The 17475-nt window shown below is 45.3% G+C and overlaps 1 protein-coding gene across 1 annotated transcript in view; it reads right to left on the bottom strand.

Moving 5' to 3' along the window:
- The window catches only part of PIH1D1 (PIH1 domain containing 1), a 196307-nt gene that overhangs the window by 100612 nt on the left and 78220 nt on the right, over positions 1 to 17475 (bottom strand). The window contains exons 3-5 of the mRNA XM_069606372.1: positions 17140 to 17206; positions 16332 to 16517; positions 15945 to 16006 (exon numbers count right to left, since the gene is read on the bottom strand). Coding sequence (XP_069462473.1) covers positions 15945 to 16006; positions 16332 to 16517; positions 17140 to 17206 — 315 coding nt within the window. The remainder of the gene's footprint in view (positions 1 to 15944; positions 16007 to 16331; positions 16518 to 17139; positions 17207 to 17475) is intronic.

Genomic DNA, 17475 nt, shown 5'->3' with positions numbered 1-17475 from the left:
CTTTAGACCACTACTCAGTTTCCAGAGTACCTCGCTTTCTCTAAAGTACATATAAGGCAATATCAGCACTTTTTTCAGTGTTGGAACCTTCCTAGTGTTACGTTCACCTGGCTCCCACAGAGGCGTCGATCGGAACTGGACAGCTGCGGTCTCCACCAATGGGACGCGTAGGGCCGAGATGACGGACTGGATTGGCCCACCTAGCTTTGTTTGCTTGGCCCGTAGGAATATTCTTCTGCAAATGGATAAAGGGAATTAACCACCCGTGGAGTGGAGCGTAAATCCCCCCACCCCGGCTGTTCTCCCCACAGATCACCTTTGATGTCCCCTCTTATAGTCTCACCTGATGGTTTGAAAAGATGAGCTCTCCATCCTGCATTGAGCGCAGGGGCGCGTTGATAACCAGTTGCTTCACTGGCTCGAAGGAATTGGTGAGTTCCAGAACAATATTGACACCGAGATTCCCGGCAAGACGCCGTAAGTATAAAGTTCGTAAGAGTTCAAATGCCTGACTTTCACTCTTGTCCGATTCCTTGCAGGTTGCAGCTTGACCCTAATGAAGAGTTCCTCGCGGCTACCGGTAGTATTCTGGTAAGGATTTGTATTTTCCAACACAGTTCGATAAAATAATGTCAATATGTAACCTGTTGCTTTCTCCCTTATTCAGGCGCTGAGAGAAAGTATGAAGTCTCGGGGAATAATACCTCCGGCGGTAAAATCAGGTAAGTCTATTGAGGTGAGGAGGGTTCCCCTTGTTAGTCCCTTTGTTTCACCTTGCTGTCCTTTTGTTTCCCCTTAGGGGCCGGGGTTCGGCAAAGATGCAGTGGAAGCTGCGCCGACCCGTGAAGAGGAATAGTACCCACGGTGGTAAAATCAGGTAAGTCTATGGGGGGGTAACTAATATTCCTCTGTGTATTCCTTTGGCTCACCTTGCTGTTCTTGTCTTCTCCTTAGGTGCCGGAGTGCGGCGGGGAACATGCAGGAGGATGCGGTGGAATGTGAAGATGCTGCGAAGATCGGTGAGTTCAGAGCGGCGCTGCAGCAGGCGAGGGGACGCGCATAAAATAACTTCTTTCTTCCACCTCGAAGGCACGATGGATCGGGAATTCAGGTAAGGATCAAAGGTATTGCTCTTGTTCTAACCTTTTCTCCTTCTTTCTCCCTTTTTCTAGGAGCTCCAAACTCGAGGCAGGCGTGGCAGAAGGCTGGATGCAGACTTGCAGGCACGGTGAGCGTTACGCTGCTGGATGCAGAATAACGGGAAGCGTGTGCTGCTCTTCGGGTGTGGTTTAAATAGCCCCCAAAGTAGTCCCAGGTAAGTATTCCTCCCCAGCCCCACCCGAGTAGAAAAATAGTCCCTAAGTAGTCCCTTCCAAGCCTCTTTTGGCTTGGAGCTCTTGCAGCATGGTCTGCATCAGGCAAGTTTGCAGCATGGTCTGCATCAGGCAAGTTTTAATCTATGAGCCTGGCGCCTATGGCGCCAGGACTGACTCTCCATATGAGCCATAGGCGCCAGGACTGGACCCAAATAGCCCCTTGCAGGGGTGGTTGGGATTGCTTAGGATAACTTGATGCCTGCTTCTGGGGTTGCTGGACTTGGTCTGGGTCCCCAGGGGTAGGCATCATGACACCTAGTAGGCAACAGCCAGGTGCCCTGCCACCAATTACCAATGAACCAAAGGGAAGACCGAGTGGAACCTCAGCACTCAAGGTTGCGATGAACAGCTGATTGAGCACTTTTGAGCCAATGGATTTTGGGGGGGAACCTGGTTTGACCTTTGCTTGGACCACTCTGCCAATCCATGCTCAATAGTCCACACACCACTGGGGTAATTTTGCTTCTGTAGCCTTGCATGGCAAATTGTGTAGAGAGGTACTCCCATGCCACCCCGCTAAGCTAAGGAGAGCCTTCAAGACAGCATATTTAGGATGTGCAGGCGGACATTAAGGAGAGGTGACGATAGACACCTCCAACACACTAGTTTCACGGATCCGGATATGTATCCCATTATCCCAACAGCAAACTGGTGGCACACGATACAGAACAGAGTCCTGATTGAGGCCAGTGGAGCAGAGGTAAGTAAAAAAATAAAAAGCATGCGTGTGTGCGTCCGAGGGCTTTAGGTCAACCAGTTCTGTGTGTGTCTGTATGTGTGCATGCGTGTTAATACATTCAATCATTGTGTGGGACCGGTGCTTGTAGGAGGAGCGGGGAGGAGACTAGTTGTTGGTGCATGAGGGGTCAGGGTATGAGAAAACTGCCATTATTGGGCACAGCAACAAGAGTGTGTTCTTATAGATTCAATACTGCATATATGGGCACAGTTCTCCTTAGAATGTCCTCTTAGTAATAGTGGCATTACTGATCACAGCAACAGGTGGGTGCTTGTAGTGGAAATACTACATACATAAGCACACCCACCAAGAAAACATTCCAATAGTGCCATTATATAGCGGTGCACATTATGAATCCCAGTAACATAAGATACAATTATTTGGCATTTCAACATGCACGTGTTCCCAAAATGGCAATAGTGGGCACACTGGGCAAAATAAAATACTGGGCCAGGTTCGATCTACCAGGATTCACCCGGCCCGCTTTACACAACTTGGCCCAGGAATTCGGTCACCAGCCAACCCCCCCCAAACCCCACCCCCAGCTGTCACTCTTCGAATAGGTCACAATAGCAAAGCACCCAAGGACTTCAGATTCCAGCGCTGCTCCTAGCACGCACCCAGGTTTCTCTGACAAAGCAGTCCGGGAGTCAAGTTGCATACATGTCGCTCCGTGCAAGCGGCCTGAGCAGCTAAAGACTTTCTAGCATTCTCCCCTAGCCATTCAGGGGCCAGCTTCTCATGCATCATATGTTGACTCCACCACAGACAAGAGTCGGAGGATGTAAAGAGACAATCTCAGGCAGCCCTCGTGTTGGAAGCTACCCCATCTTACCTATGAGCCTGTGAAGGAATCAGGAAGTAGACAACTGAGGAAAGTCTGGGCTACAAAATTTGATTAAAAACCACAGTGAGGTTGGGATAAGGCCCATCTTGCCCTATGCTAAGGTGGGTGCAGGATATTTTTACCCATGCCAATGCGCCCCACTGCACCCCTTTACCAATGTGAAAAGAAACAGCCACAAATGGATGTGCTAACCCCTGTGCGTGCAAAAATCTGCAAAACTGTGCATGGTTCACCATCGCAAAAGGCTGCAAACCCCTGCCACACACAGTCAAAGTTGGGGTAAAAACAGAACTCACTTCAGGAGAACGCCAGTGGGTGCTGTTCCATTCAACATGAAGCAAGGCCACAGAATTGGGCTAAAAACCAGACATTCCTTTTAAAATGCAGCTTCCCCAACCAATTGCAACCTTCAAAGTGCTGTTTTGGTGCTAAATTCAGTCATTTTCCAAGTGAACCATTGAAATTAAAAGTGTACTGAAATCACAGATCCTCCAGGTGGCTCAGAGAAACCGGGCTGCACTGATTGACAGCAGCTAAGAAATGTATTACATGAAAAAGGCAACCCAGCAACATTTATTTCAAGTTCCACAGGTAAAATGCAGATAAAAGTGGCAACATATAACAATTTCAGCTGTGCAGAGAAAACTCCAAACAAAAGGCTGGATACAGATCTCCAAACTGAAAAAAATATCAAATCCGAGCACTCAAGGACAGAAATAATGGTGCATAAAATGTGTGGGTGCTGCAGAGGAAAAGCTGATGTAAAAGACTCAGTTTAAATGTGCTTTTTCCCTGAAGAAGTGCAAAATTCGCCTGTTTGAAAGCATGTGTTTGTCAAGAGCTTAATTCCTTTAATTGTCAACTATGTTCATTGTATATCTTTTAAATGAAAGATTTTAGGTGAATCTTAAAGTAACCCAGTTTGGAGTTAACTGGTTAATTCTGACTGGACAGTGCCCAGCCTGCGAAAGATGACACTTCAAGTGACACTCTGCTGCTACCAGGAAGGCTTAATTGATGCTGGAGGGTCTCGCATATTTAGAACAAAGACCTCATTAGACATTCGTCTTTGGCCCAGCCAAGGACAATGGCAGGCTGAACACTCATCCCTTCTGGGGAGGGGAAGGAAACTTCCCTCTACACCCCACCCTGATCAAAGGGACAGCTGTTGTCTGTTGAAAGGAGAGAAAAAATAACTACTAAAAAGAAATCTGTTGTTTAAAATGCCTATTTGTGATTACGTTTTGAAAACCTTTAACTTTGCCCCATGAAAGAGGACAAAAATCTAACAATTGGTAATTGTAAATCTCATTTTACGCTCGTTCTGTGGAGATGTTAGTGGACTCTGTACTACATAAGGAACCAAAGTTACATGAAAAGAATAAATGTAGCAAAACTACTGATGCTGCAAACATAATATTGTATACCCGCGCTCTAGGGGTAATCGCCCAGATATGTACTGAATTAGCAATTGTTAGGCCAAACTGTTATGATTAAAATTGACAAAATTCCACAGAACGACAAAGATAGCTCTCACTAAGTTGGGAGTTAGACGTAAGGATAACCCACAAAATATGTAATATATGTGTCCGATTTTATTACAGGGCATAATTATAGGAATGTGCATCTATGGGAAAGTTAAATTGTGGTTCAAATCAATGTGGGAGTTCCCAAATCACATCATAAAGAGGACAGCTCTTTTCTGACTTCCAACAAGAACAAGGCAAGTTTTTTTGACCACTCACAGCCGTGGGGGTGTGGTTTGAAATTCTGCCCCTACCATAAACTTTGTGTTGTCACTTGGCATGATAAATATAGGAACTTCACCACACACAGACACACTGATTCCTGACTACCTCCTGATTTCCACGCAGCGCTGTGTTCCCGACTTCTTCATCCTGTCCAGAACTTTTCATCTCGTCCTGAATTCCAGACTACTTTGCAAAACCCAGGTCCATTATTTGCTGAACTCTTTTCAGCTAGGCCCAAATCCTGAACCATCCCAAAAGAACTTGAGGAATTTAATTCTGATCCAGTCTGGCTTGCTACCATTCATGCTTGCTTGCTGAAACTCACCATCCCGCTAATCTACTGTGTCCAGTGACCAGAAGGGCCAATCCAAATCCAGTCTGAGGTGCCAGTCAAATTGACCAGAACCGCCCAGCTGACCATCCTGCCAGAGGTGCCCTGCTGCCGGTAGACCCAATCTGTGATGAACAACCTGACGGTCCAATCTTAATTTACAGTGGACTGTAAGTATCAACAGGAAACATAGTAACCCATAGTATCTATTGCCTTGTCCTATCCCAATCTTAACCCATCCCATCTTAACTTCAGAACCCTAATATTGTCAGAACCATGTTTGTGCCGCTTTTTCTCATTTGTTTCATTAAACTATAAGCCATTAGTGATTTGGATTAGGTAAATTAATTCCCAGAACGGAAAACAGAGTATCACACGTGAAGAGTTACAAGCGGCCGTGCGTAACTGTGGAGATTCACGGGTGGCATTCTCTTTTTCTTTGTCATTAATATAGTTTAAATAAACCCAATCTGTCACTTTCAAAACCAAATTTCTCTGTTCAATTTTTTTCAAAAACACCTCTCACTAAAACTTACATAACTTCTTCAATTATTTCAACTCTCAGTTAAACCTAAGATCTGTAGCTACATCCACAACTAAAATCCGCAGTGCGAAACAGTGCATTTGACTGTTTTTATAAACAAATCACATAGGGAAATTTACACGCAAATTTGCATTTTGCAAAAGTTTTACACGTGTCTTTTCCCATTCAAAGTGTTTCTTAACTTCCATTGCTATCTAAAGTGTGTACTGTTATTTATCATGTAGCTCATGTTTGTTAGAACCTATTCAGTATTGCTCACTTTTTGCACACTTTGCATTGTTTCACAAAGCCATTTTCAAGTGTCATTTAAAAAAGTGTAAATTTCCCAAAAAACGGTTTTCTCTCTTGTTTGGGGAGGGAAGATTGTATTCAAACCCTGTACACTGTTTTTTTTTATTCCTGAATACCTGCTACTTACTTACATCTGTGTAGAATTGCTGAATTGTGAATTAAGAACTTTGCAGGCTTAAATATTAACCTAGGCGCTATCTTTTCACAAACCAAAACTGTTCTTTTCCTGTGTTTTATCTTCTGTGCTGCTCAAAGTGAATTCAATTGCTTTACTTATTTTCTAATTTGTATTGTCACCACATTGGTGATTGCTGCCCCACATGTATATATATATTAAAATTTGTGTTGATTTGAATTTTAAATAAATAAATATTGACCTTTACAAACCAGCCTGATTCCTGGTCCCCTGTGAGCTGGGGGTATTTTGAGGAGGGTTTGATATGAGTGGTATATCACTCAGAATATTGAACCTATAGACATAATAAATAAGTTTTTCATTTGTGCATTACATGCTAGGCGAGACCCGGGTGTGTGCCTGATTGAAATCCTTAACAGAATTTGGGGGCTCGTGCCATGATTTTGGGTTCGAGTTACCACCCGTGACAGTCTAACACAGCATACTAGCCTGCAGGGTACAGCCACCTTGCTGGGTTGGTGTACTGTGCTACACTGTACATGCACCTCTCAAAGATAAATACTCCACAAATCAGGCCTGTTGTAAAAGTAAATTCACCCTAAAATAAGTCATAAGGAAATTGATATTAACAAAATGGCGATCCCAGTAGAAATTAATATGGCTAGGGAGCACCTCCTGCAAAAACTGTTCGTCAGGGGTGAGTGGCCAGAACAGAATGAGCAGATCTGGCTACAAGAAATCAAAGAGCAGGTCACTGCCGTGGACCTAGATACATGGCAGGACACGGGCCCATTACACCAACCTCTTAGTGAACTGTACATGCCTCCAAAAGCTAAAGAGGAGCAGACAACAAAAATTGCCAGAATAGCGAACAACCTATACCTCCCCATAGGAGTAATACAGGAAAAACATGCAGAAAACAGTTCTGGCAAAGAAGCAAGTGGAAACACTAGAGAAAACCCAAACTGATCTGGACTCAGCAGAGCAAAGGGTACAGAAGAGCCAAGAATCAGAGACAGAAGCTAGGAAGTATCTGACAAAACTGAAAGAAGATCTGGCTCTCCTACAGCAAAAGAAGGATACCCAAGATACCCAAGTTCAGGCACTGAAAGATGAGTGTCAGGAAGGGGTTGACTCTTTACAACAGAGTCAACAGAAACTGGAGCAACAATTACATTTTAATAGATCTGCGAAGAACAGATGGTCGTCCTACAAGACCGTATAGACAAATTAAAATAGGAAAACAATAAATCAATTATTAAAGATCTAGAATCTCAAACAGATTTTGATGAGGCGCGCCAGAAGTCCAATGCATTCAAAAAACAAAGGGACGACCTGGCTGCACAGAGGGGTACTCTAAGTCAGGAGAGGGATGACTTAGGCCATGAAGTCAGCCAATTAAAATCCAAGATAGAGGAAAGAAAGCTGGCCCTCCAGGAGCTCAGTGAAGTAAAAACCGAATATAAGAAGTTACTAGAGCACACCAGATGGGTGGAGTTTGCTTTGGAAAAGAATAACCAGACCAATGATGCTAAAACTCAGGAGGTGAGTCTCCTGCAGCAGAAATTGGCCCAGTGTTTCCAAACCAGGCAGGAAGCACAGAGAGACAATGAGGCTCTCTGTGAAAAGAATGATAGGCTCCACAAACAGATAGCCATGCAAGAGCAAATCATTGAGACCAGTAAGGCCTTAATAGAGGAGCAAAAGAGTCAGATTTTGGTAGATCACCAGGGAATAGGGGCTGAAAGAGAAGAGGGAGGGAGGGACAGAGAAACCCCTGAGCAGAACATCAGGACCCCAGTAATCAGGGACTCTAACCCCTTCAGTACCATGGACTTTGCCAGCTTCATGTCCACTGGCTCATATGAACCAGGGGCCATGGGGATAGTAGATTTCAGCATAATTGGCAACATGGGACTGACAGATCAGCTCCTCCCAGAAATTGATGGATGGGCATCTCAGTACAGATCCCCAAATGTTAGGGCTAGCCTCTCTGATCAGGAAGACTCATGTGAGGGGAGAGTCAGGGAACTGGATCCTCAAAAATACCGCCTACCAAAGGATCAGTTTGCCAAATTTGGTGGGGAACTCCAGGAAATCAAGCCCAAAAAGAGTATCTTAAAGACCTCTTCCCAGCTAGAGCAGTGGGGAGAGGAGGTACTATGCCAATCCTGGGAGCAGGGGAGAGTCAGAAGACAGCGCCACAGGCATCAAGAAACTAGGCCCCCACATTCTGCAAGACATTCTCAAGCTCGCAGAATCAGGGAGAGCCTAGAGGATCAGATAGCCACCTCCTGTAGTAGTGCCTCTGAGGCAGACGATGAGTGGACTCGGGTGACTAAGACCAAAAAGGCCAACAAAATTAAGAGGACTCTACCAAAAGATCCCCTGAAGCAGATCAAGGCCATTAGGAGTGTTATAACTCCCTATCACAAAAATGCCAAGTATTCAGTCTGGGAGCACCTGGAATTATACAAATAGATGATGGATACTTTTTATCTGAAAGACAGTCAAGAGTTGCATCCAATATGTAAAATGGACATTCTCCCCCGAGTACTCCAGCTTCTTTGCAGGGCTGGAGGATCAGAACCACTCAAGATGGTCCACCTACAGGGCGGCCATCTTAAAACATTTTTCTGTCCATAGGAACCCCCAAGAGGCACGCAAGGCGGGCATCAATCTGCCGTGTGGGGAAGACCAGGCCCCACAAGAATTTGTGCAAGTACTTAAACATGCCTTTGCGCAGACCACCAGGAGGGTGCGCACTGACAGTAGGGAGTTCATTAACACTATCTTCCATGCACCCCCTAAATACATCATGACCCAGCTGGTGAGTGACTTTCACGAGAAGAGATCACTGGACTGGGTCATTGAACAGGCAACCCGTATTTATGAAGTGCAGAAACCTGCAGAGAACATAAATACCAATAAAAACCCCAAACCAGCCAACACCCCTGCTGCTGCTAAGGTGGCGGAACTGAAGGTTTCCCCCCATTTTAGATCTGGAGATGGGGGTGGTCTAAAAATATACCTATAAAGAACTTACCTAACCAAGGAACCCGAAGGCCCTCGGGCCAATCCCAATCAGGTGGTCAGGAAGGCAACCCCACAAATGGGACCCCTAAATCCCCTTATTATATAAGCCCCTGTTACAAGGGTTTGTGTGGACTCCCCCAGCCCAAGGGGGGATCCAATCAGGTAGGCACCGCCCAGGGGAAACTTCCCTCCCAACTTTGCCCAGGTGGGCAGTAACCCCCCAAATGCCGGGTTGAGCTTCTATCCCCGGTACCCGCAAAACTTCAACCCACAAAACAACCCTCCTTTCTTTCCCCACTTTCTTGAGCCCAGACAGCCCAATCCGGGAGAGGGGAGGCCAATGGTGGAGTGTTACCAGAACTATCCCAACCCAGGGTATTATGGGAGAAGGGACAGTTACGCTTCCCGTGATCCACCTAGGATGGACCAGAGACCCCCGTAGCAGCCAGAGCCGGTGTCCCAACTGGAGCACCAGGTCCAGAACTTGTCCCAGGATCTGGGTCGCATGTTGAGGGCTCAGCAGAACCCTCAGATGAGCATGGTGGTCCAGAACTCGACAAACCAAGGGTCTGGTACTCCAGAGCAATGACGGGGAGAGAGTCCCGATAACCCACTGGTTCCAAAGGAGGCGACACGGGGGAAGGGGTGGTGTAAAGCCTTGGAGGAAGCTTCCTTCCAAACTTGTGAAAAGCCCCTGGAAACCCAGGAACCGGAACCAGAATCTCCTGCCCCCGAGAGTCTGCAACCCAAGGAACAGAGGGCGGGTAGGAGAAATAAAAGACCTAAAAAGACCCATTTTGTGGAGGAGGTTAGTGTCCTCCAATTTGAAGGAGGACGGGTCCTCAGAGGACTCTGGGAGAAGGATCTTCTCCTTCCGGAATGGGGGAACTCCTCCCAAAGAAAAATGGGTCCCGAGAGATCCTAATCAAGACTCGGTAAATGTGGGGACTGAGTTAGAACCGCCCATCATTGAACCCCAGAATGATAAGCCAGAAAGCCAAACATATTCTGGGGACTGCCTCCAAAAGGGGGGCGGGGGATAGCCCAGAATCAGAACCGGGGGAGCTCAAAACTCCCCCAATATGCATCTGCCATATTTTTCTTAAGAAACCCCAAGCGCTCACACTACCCCTGTGTCAGAATCAAGAGTCACGAAATTAACCCACCAACTGGCCCAAAATGCACATTATCTTTGCCCCCTTGAGGAGAAGGAGGGAAGATTTCATGCCCCGGTCCAAGTACAAGGGCAATGTACATTTTTGGCACTGGTGGACACTGGATCCCAAGTCACCCTTCTGTCAAAGAGAGCCTTTGATCAGCTGAATTCAGGAAGAGTGTAGAGATACCAGATCCCTCTCACCCCTCTTCCTGGACAACTTTAGAACTTTGATGGCAATGAAATTCCTGTCGAGGGGACTGGGGATTTGGAAATTAAAATTGGGCGTCACAAGGTGAAACACCCGGTCATAGTCGTGACTCTGGAGGGCACACATGTTTACTGGGGAATGACAGCCTGCGTAGACTGTCTCCCCTCATAGACGGTGTAAACAAGGTCCTCTGGACCCAGACTAACCGACCAATAAAATTAAAACATAGTGTCAACCATGTTAGTTTAAATGGCACATGCCACATGGTTGAAAAAAAACCGGATCATATTGAATTCCATTTTCAAAACAACCAAATCCCTTACGTGACAGTAATTGCAGTAGGACAACAAACTGGTGATGGGAAGTCCTCTCTATTTTTGAAAATCACCCTTCCTTCCAGTCTCAGGTGGCATTCCACACTAGAAGGAAATACTCTGAAATTCTATACCAATTCACAATCAGAAAATCCCACTTCCATAGTCCAAAATGATGAGAAACCAGCTCAAAGCTTAGCTGACTTTCAGAATATTAGAGAACAGTTGTTTATTCCTATTCAGTTAAATGAGGGGAAAGACTCTGTTCTCGCCCGAGTGTGCGTGAACCACGGTAAGAGCTTCATCAGCAAAGCCATGTTCCGAAAACTCCCAAAAGATCCAGCCATTCCCACATTTAAATTGATAGACAAATGGGAAATGGACCTGGAAACTCCCAATTCCAAACATCTCCTGCCTAGCAGGTGCAAGCTCAAAATTTCTATAGGCAACAAAAACAGTGCATAACTGTTGGGTCGTGCAAGATGTCCCTGCTGCATTTTATTTAGGCAGTGACATTCTCAATCGCTTTGCCATTTGTTTGGACCTGATAAACCTCAAAGCCTGGTTCCGATTAGCAGGTAATCCCATGGACTTTGATGATCCAGAGAAAGCCTTTCGGTCAGCTCAACTGCTGCCATATGAAGGTGAAGTTCAGATTGGAGAGGAAGTCACCATCCCAGAACGGACCCGACTATTCCCACTTAAAGTAAAAATTAAAAGAGGAGAGAAACTGCAAAATCCTGACACATACGTTCATCTCAACGCCCATCTGCAACAGCAAGGGTTGGGGCTAAACCCACCACCATTAGTCAATACAGAACACGACACCATTCCAATAGTGTTGGATAACAGCGACCTTAGGAGTATCACCCTGGGCGCAGGCACCATTATTGGAATGGCGGTTGATGACCGACATTTTTCCATAGATTTAGGTAATGAACTGATAGGACAAACCCCCAATGACTGTTTTGACAGTGATAGCGACAATGACACAACACCAGGCAGGATCTTCACCCGGCATGGGGGTGATTTCCTGGTGTACTCTTACTGCCCTTATGGTAAGGAAGAGGTGACCTGTGACTTCAGGAGGGATGAGGTGATCTTTCAAGTCCACCAGGACTGCCTTCCCCACCTGAAGCCATCAGTCCAAGTCAGTACTTTAACCAGGGTCTACTCCACCCAGCTGGGGGAGGCCACTGAGATAGCCAAACTAGAAGTCTTTCTGGGCTTCAGGCAAATGGTTGAAGAGAGAGTCAACCTAGCTGATGCATGTGAGACTCTGGAGCAAAAGCTAAAGTTGAAACAAGTTTTCTTAGATTTTCAGGATCTCTTTGCGGTGGACTCACGACTGTGGTCGCACCGAAATCCATACAAACAATTCCCACGGACCCTGGTATGAAGCAATACCGCTTGCCTCTCGCATCTATGTCCCTCACAGAAATAATTAAAAACCTTGAGTCCCGTGGGAATAAATTGTCCAGTCCACAGCACCTTGGATGAAGGCCTAACTTGTCCTATGCTAATATGGGATTTCCCTACCAGAACGAAACGAAGGACAGTGAGTCCGAAAGTTCAACTTAAAAGTCTGTGTCCAAAACCACTCTGTGCCCTCACAAATAAAGATAAACAATGTGTAGGGAGGTCAATAAAAAAAGAAATGGTGATTAACACAAAGTTCTAAGCTTCTTCCAGCTCCTAGCTTCCTCTTCAGCTCCTCTTTCCCAAGTTAAATTCCACAAAATCCTTGAGGTTCCCTTCCCAAGTTCAAGGCAATACAGTTCCACACAATCCTCAGGCTTCCCTTCCCCAATCTTAAGGCATCACAGTTCAACAGAAAGGGGTCTTGAGGCTCCGTCTTCAAGACAGCAATGCAATTCATCAAGTCTCAGGGTTCCCTTACCCAAGACTCTAATACTTGGTTTCAAACGTCCAATGTTCAACATAACTCTAGAACAACTTGACACTCCTTCTGGATTGCATTAACAGTTCACGAAAAGTGCTCCTTCGTGGGTTGTTTCACAGTGTCTATGTTTCACCATTGAGGTTTCCCTGGTCTTGGTGCAGTTGTCAGACCACACGGTCCACCCATCACAGATCACTCAACCAGGAACCATAGGTTTTTCAGCCCAAACAGGTTTTTTTTTTTATGTACGAGTGTGTGCAGATTCACATTCACTTAGATTCTTCTTGTTGACCTCTTGACTGTATGTGCAGGTTAACCCTCAATTGGCTTCTCCTGGTTATCCTTTTGGCTTTGCCACAATGTGTCACACACCTTCTTCCAGTCTTTGACTTTACCACATGGTAGTTATTCATAAAGTTCACTTGACTTTCCCAATTTCCTTGTGGTGGTCTTATTCATTCCCCACTTTTCTGTTGGGGTCATTCACACTTGCGCTCTTTTAAATGGGCACTTTCCCATTTGCTTTCATCATCTCGCAGCTTTGCCCACAATGTTTTCACTAATTTTTGTATTCAATATTTTCTTAATATTTCCTTTGCAAGGGTTCACCACTTGTTTATTATTCCAAAAGGTTTACTTTGTTATACAGAACCACGCTAAATTACTTTCAGAATATTCAACATTCAGGGTTTTTTATTTCCGTTTGTTCAGCATTCTCAGAATACACTACAGCAGGGAGGGTTCCAGACAGTTTTCCCTTGATCACACTCACCGGTTATGCGCGACTGCTCTCTGCAGATTTGCCGGTTCTCCTTCTGTGATCCTCCAGGATCCACGAGCTACGTCTCCCTTGCAGCAGCCACTGAAAGCTTCCTTTGATCTCCCGCTTGCCGCAGCGTCTGTCGGCTTCGGGCGAAGCACAGCCCCCTGATGTTGCTATCGGCAACCAGAGTGTGGCTGTAGATTTACACCCTCTCATGGCCCACACTAGGCCCAGTCGTCTCTCTCCTTCTCTGGACTCACACGGCTCCCAGTCCTGGCTCCGACTTGTTTCTCTCCAGCCCGTTTTGTCCCCTGCTCTTCCTGCTCGCATGCAGTCTCTTTCTACATGGCATTCAGCCCCACCTCTTATACTCCATAGGACTATTAAGGTCCCACAGGTGTGGTAAGTAAGATCAATTAACTGACCTCTAAACAACTTATTAGTTGGGACATGCTGACTTCCCCAATGGTACGCATTCACAGTCTTCTTCTTCGTCTCAGTACCAGAGTGGTGAAAATACCTATTGGTGTTAACTACTCCTAGTCACGTCTTCCTTGTCTCAGTACTGTGAAGGGTCAAATGAGGGCAGATGTCTTATAATAGCCCATAAAGGCTGGGGGAGGGTTAGGTTGGTTTTCAGAGAGAAAAGGGGGATACCATGTCTCACATGTGGGCACCCCACTCTCAATCCCCAAGGACCCTCCACCCAGGTGACCCTCCCTCGTTCTCCACATCCAGGGTCAGGATCCAAAACCAATGGCCTTTCCCTGGCCATCTGAGCAGAGGATCCAAGGGGAGTAGGAGTGAGGATACCATCAGGTTTCTCACTGGAGGCATATCCTGAGGCAGCAGCATCAGACACTTTTCTGCAGCATTGGACATCAGGCTTACATTACTCTTTTCCTCCTTTTGCCCGGATGGAGAGGATCCTAGTACATGTGTGTAAAGTTTGCAGATCTAGTGATAGTCACTTCTCTATGTACTTTGCATGTGTGGTTTCCAGTTGTTCTGGAACTTTTCCCTGGCTTTCTAATCCTATTACCCCAGAGCCCTCTCCTTCTCACAAATCTTTAGGGTGATCCTCACCCGTTCGGGAGGTCTCAAGACTGTGGAACTGATGGCTTGGATTATTTCTCGGTCACTGTCCATCACAAGCCTTTCGAGGAAGGCTGAAGTACTTATAAAAGGAAGTGCTGGGCTTCCCCCACATTGAAATGTCATCCAGTGTCACTGGGGTTTGGAGAGGGGCAACAATCCCGTTTCTGCCTCTCTGGGTATGGTTCTTAATTAACTGGATAATTTTGAGGGGGAAGAATGCCTACTGCATGATTAAATGATTGCTCTGCAATGTCATGCTCTAGTGTACCAGATGCTCATCACAACCCCTCCCCACGGCACGTTACACCTCGTTTTGGAGCATCAATGTGGTCATCAAATTGTTTGAATCCTGGTGTTCTAATGTGAGGCTTTCTAAGATATACCTCTCTTGTAAGTAGTCAATGTTGTTGTGGGTCTCTTCGAAGAGGTGGTCTATGTTTCATCATTTGACATTAGGCAGGGTTCAAAGTTATGGGGAGCTCCCAAAGTCAGACACCTATGTGAATTTTACACTGTGTGTTTTGGGCAATCTATAAATAAACATTAGGGCACATCTATACGACATTTAAAAGCATAAAAAGTCATAAATAATGAACACAATTATATGTTCCATATTATGTGCAAGTTAGATTTGAGGAACGCTTTGTCCTAGCTCCTCGTTCCCCAGTGATAGCTCCTGCTCATTGGTTAATGCTGGATACCCAGGAGCTACTTTTAGCTCCTGCTTATCCAATCTTAATTTTGAACCCTGTTACAGGTAGGGTTGTCCCCTGATGGCATAGTATTTCATATCTCTAGGCGTACTAAATGTTTATCTCGTGCAATTTCATATCTGTTTTTTCTGAACTTTCTCACATACTGTATCGTCCATTGCCTTAAGGCTTAGAAGGTCACAGTCTCTCCACAAAACAGAGGATGCACAAGCCCTTATTTCTCTCTCATAGACCATTTCCAAGTTTGGGCACCAAAGGAAAGAAGAGGAGGCAGCGTTATCCGGAGGTTTTCTAGTTACAGAGGAAATTGGATTAGAGAGTCACATGACTTATTTTTTCCAAGTACTACACATGCGCTGAGGTTTGCGGAGACTTGCAGTGTTTTGGTGTTGTGATGTTTTTTGTCTCGTCGCTGAGCTTCTCATATGTTAGATAATAAAAGGAAGAGGAGCACAATGTTCAAAGTATCAAAATTATTCTACACTAATGATTGGAAAATGACCACTGACAAGATGAGATGTTAAACAGGTTTAAAAGTATAAGTGTGGTAACAAATAAACTATTGCTATGTGTTGTGCAATATATAGAAGTTAGCTCGTAATCAGAGTGGCTATGGACTGCTAAATCCAAAGAGAATTTAACAGATATCATTACAAGGCAACTCATCTATGGTGAAATGACCTGCAAGAGCTTCAGCAAAGATGCTCAACTTCAGACAAGAAGAAAATCACTCACCTGGATCTTCTGAAAGAAGGTAGAGTTGATGGCAACATCGTACACTGAGCATGCATTTCCACCTACAAAAAAGTTGACAAAAAGGTCCTGGTCAGTGGGCATTGTCGAAATGTAACTCCTTCCTTCCAATTGTCAATCCACATAAAAGTGAATGAAATTTCTGTGCACTTCGGGCAAAACGCTTCAATGGAAAATCATCAAATTCTATTGTATATTGGGCAAATGTTTTAGCAGGGCAGAAAAGACCCGTCAATGAATCACAGACAGAGAGACTATGAACACTTGGAGGTTTGCAGCATAATTTGCACCATGCACCAAAGTGTTTTTATATTGTAATCCATCCTTCACAGCGTAGCATTTACTGCTAAAACAGTTAAACATACTCACTGTTGTCCATTTCAGTGTGGGCCTCGCCGAGACTCATTGGCACCCTGAATCCAGAGGGATCATCAGACTCAAGGATTGAGACCAACTCCTGCTCATTGAAGTCTGGGGGTGCAGGGATGTGCTCTGATTTGCATATATTTACGAAGATCTTGTCGTTCTGCGAAGATCGAGTCTTGATGCAGAACCCTTTGTCAGAGGGCAGAAAAGCAAGCAAACATTAGTTTGATAACATTTCCAGGAATTCCCATGAAGTATGTATTGTCACAATAAGCATGAAATGCACTTGTAAGTCTTTCTACCAGACTCTCCTAGTATAGCCATTTATATAAAAGGTAGGAACAAACAAACTTGTATTTGCTTTGCGGCTTAAAGATGCATGCTAGTGCCCAGGACTTCAGTCAAAGACTGGTGTCCGGTTTATTGTTGGAGAAAGCCAACCTACACATCGGTCGGCACATCGTGCAGTTCTACTGGGCAGATGTGTCATGCAGCGGGCAGGATGAGCACATAGCAAAGGTGTGAAAAAAGTACTCTAAGACCTGGGCAGGGGCACCATCATCCTCTGGATTTATATCAAGGCACCGTTTCATGCAATATATAAGAACATGAAGACACATGGGATCATGTGCTTCCAAAGAAGCCGGTCATTGCTGCCTTAGGTAAAACAAATCTGTAGCCCTAGATAACCAGCAGCCCAGAATCAGGGAACGCTTCATTCCGTTGAGGCTGATGCCCCATTTTGGCCTGGTTTGGCCACTAGAGCAGGCTCGCTCATTTATTCCAAGATAGGAAATGACACTCCCCATACCTGGCTGCGGTTGGATGGGTTTGGAATCTTGAGTGATGGGCATCCTGCTCTGCATTTCTTGTGTAGCCTGAAGGAAAAGATCCATGAAAAATATGGATGGATAAAAAGCTGTTGGAAGGATATGAAAACAACACCACTACATATAGGCTTTAAAGCAATACAACTTGAAAAACATTACCCCCGATTACGTCTTTGCTCGTTTGACGCTGCATTGGCCCTTCAGTTGTGGTCTCCCTTTATGGTGTTTTATTTTTTACACATTTTTAGAAATTGCAGGATAGTGCCGGTAAGGGTGATTTTTACCATTTGGTGAGTCATTTCAAGGTAGAACAGTGT

This window comes from Ambystoma mexicanum, chromosome 1p (assembly GCF_040938575.1).
Source record: "Ambystoma mexicanum isolate Mex_15411 chromosome 1p, UKY_AmexF1_1, whole genome shotgun sequence".
Lineage (NCBI taxonomy): Eukaryota > Metazoa > Chordata > Amphibia > Caudata > Ambystomatidae > Ambystoma > Ambystoma mexicanum.
The sequence above is the reverse complement of the archived record's forward strand: the minus strand, read 5'-3'. Positions and strand labels throughout refer to the sequence as shown.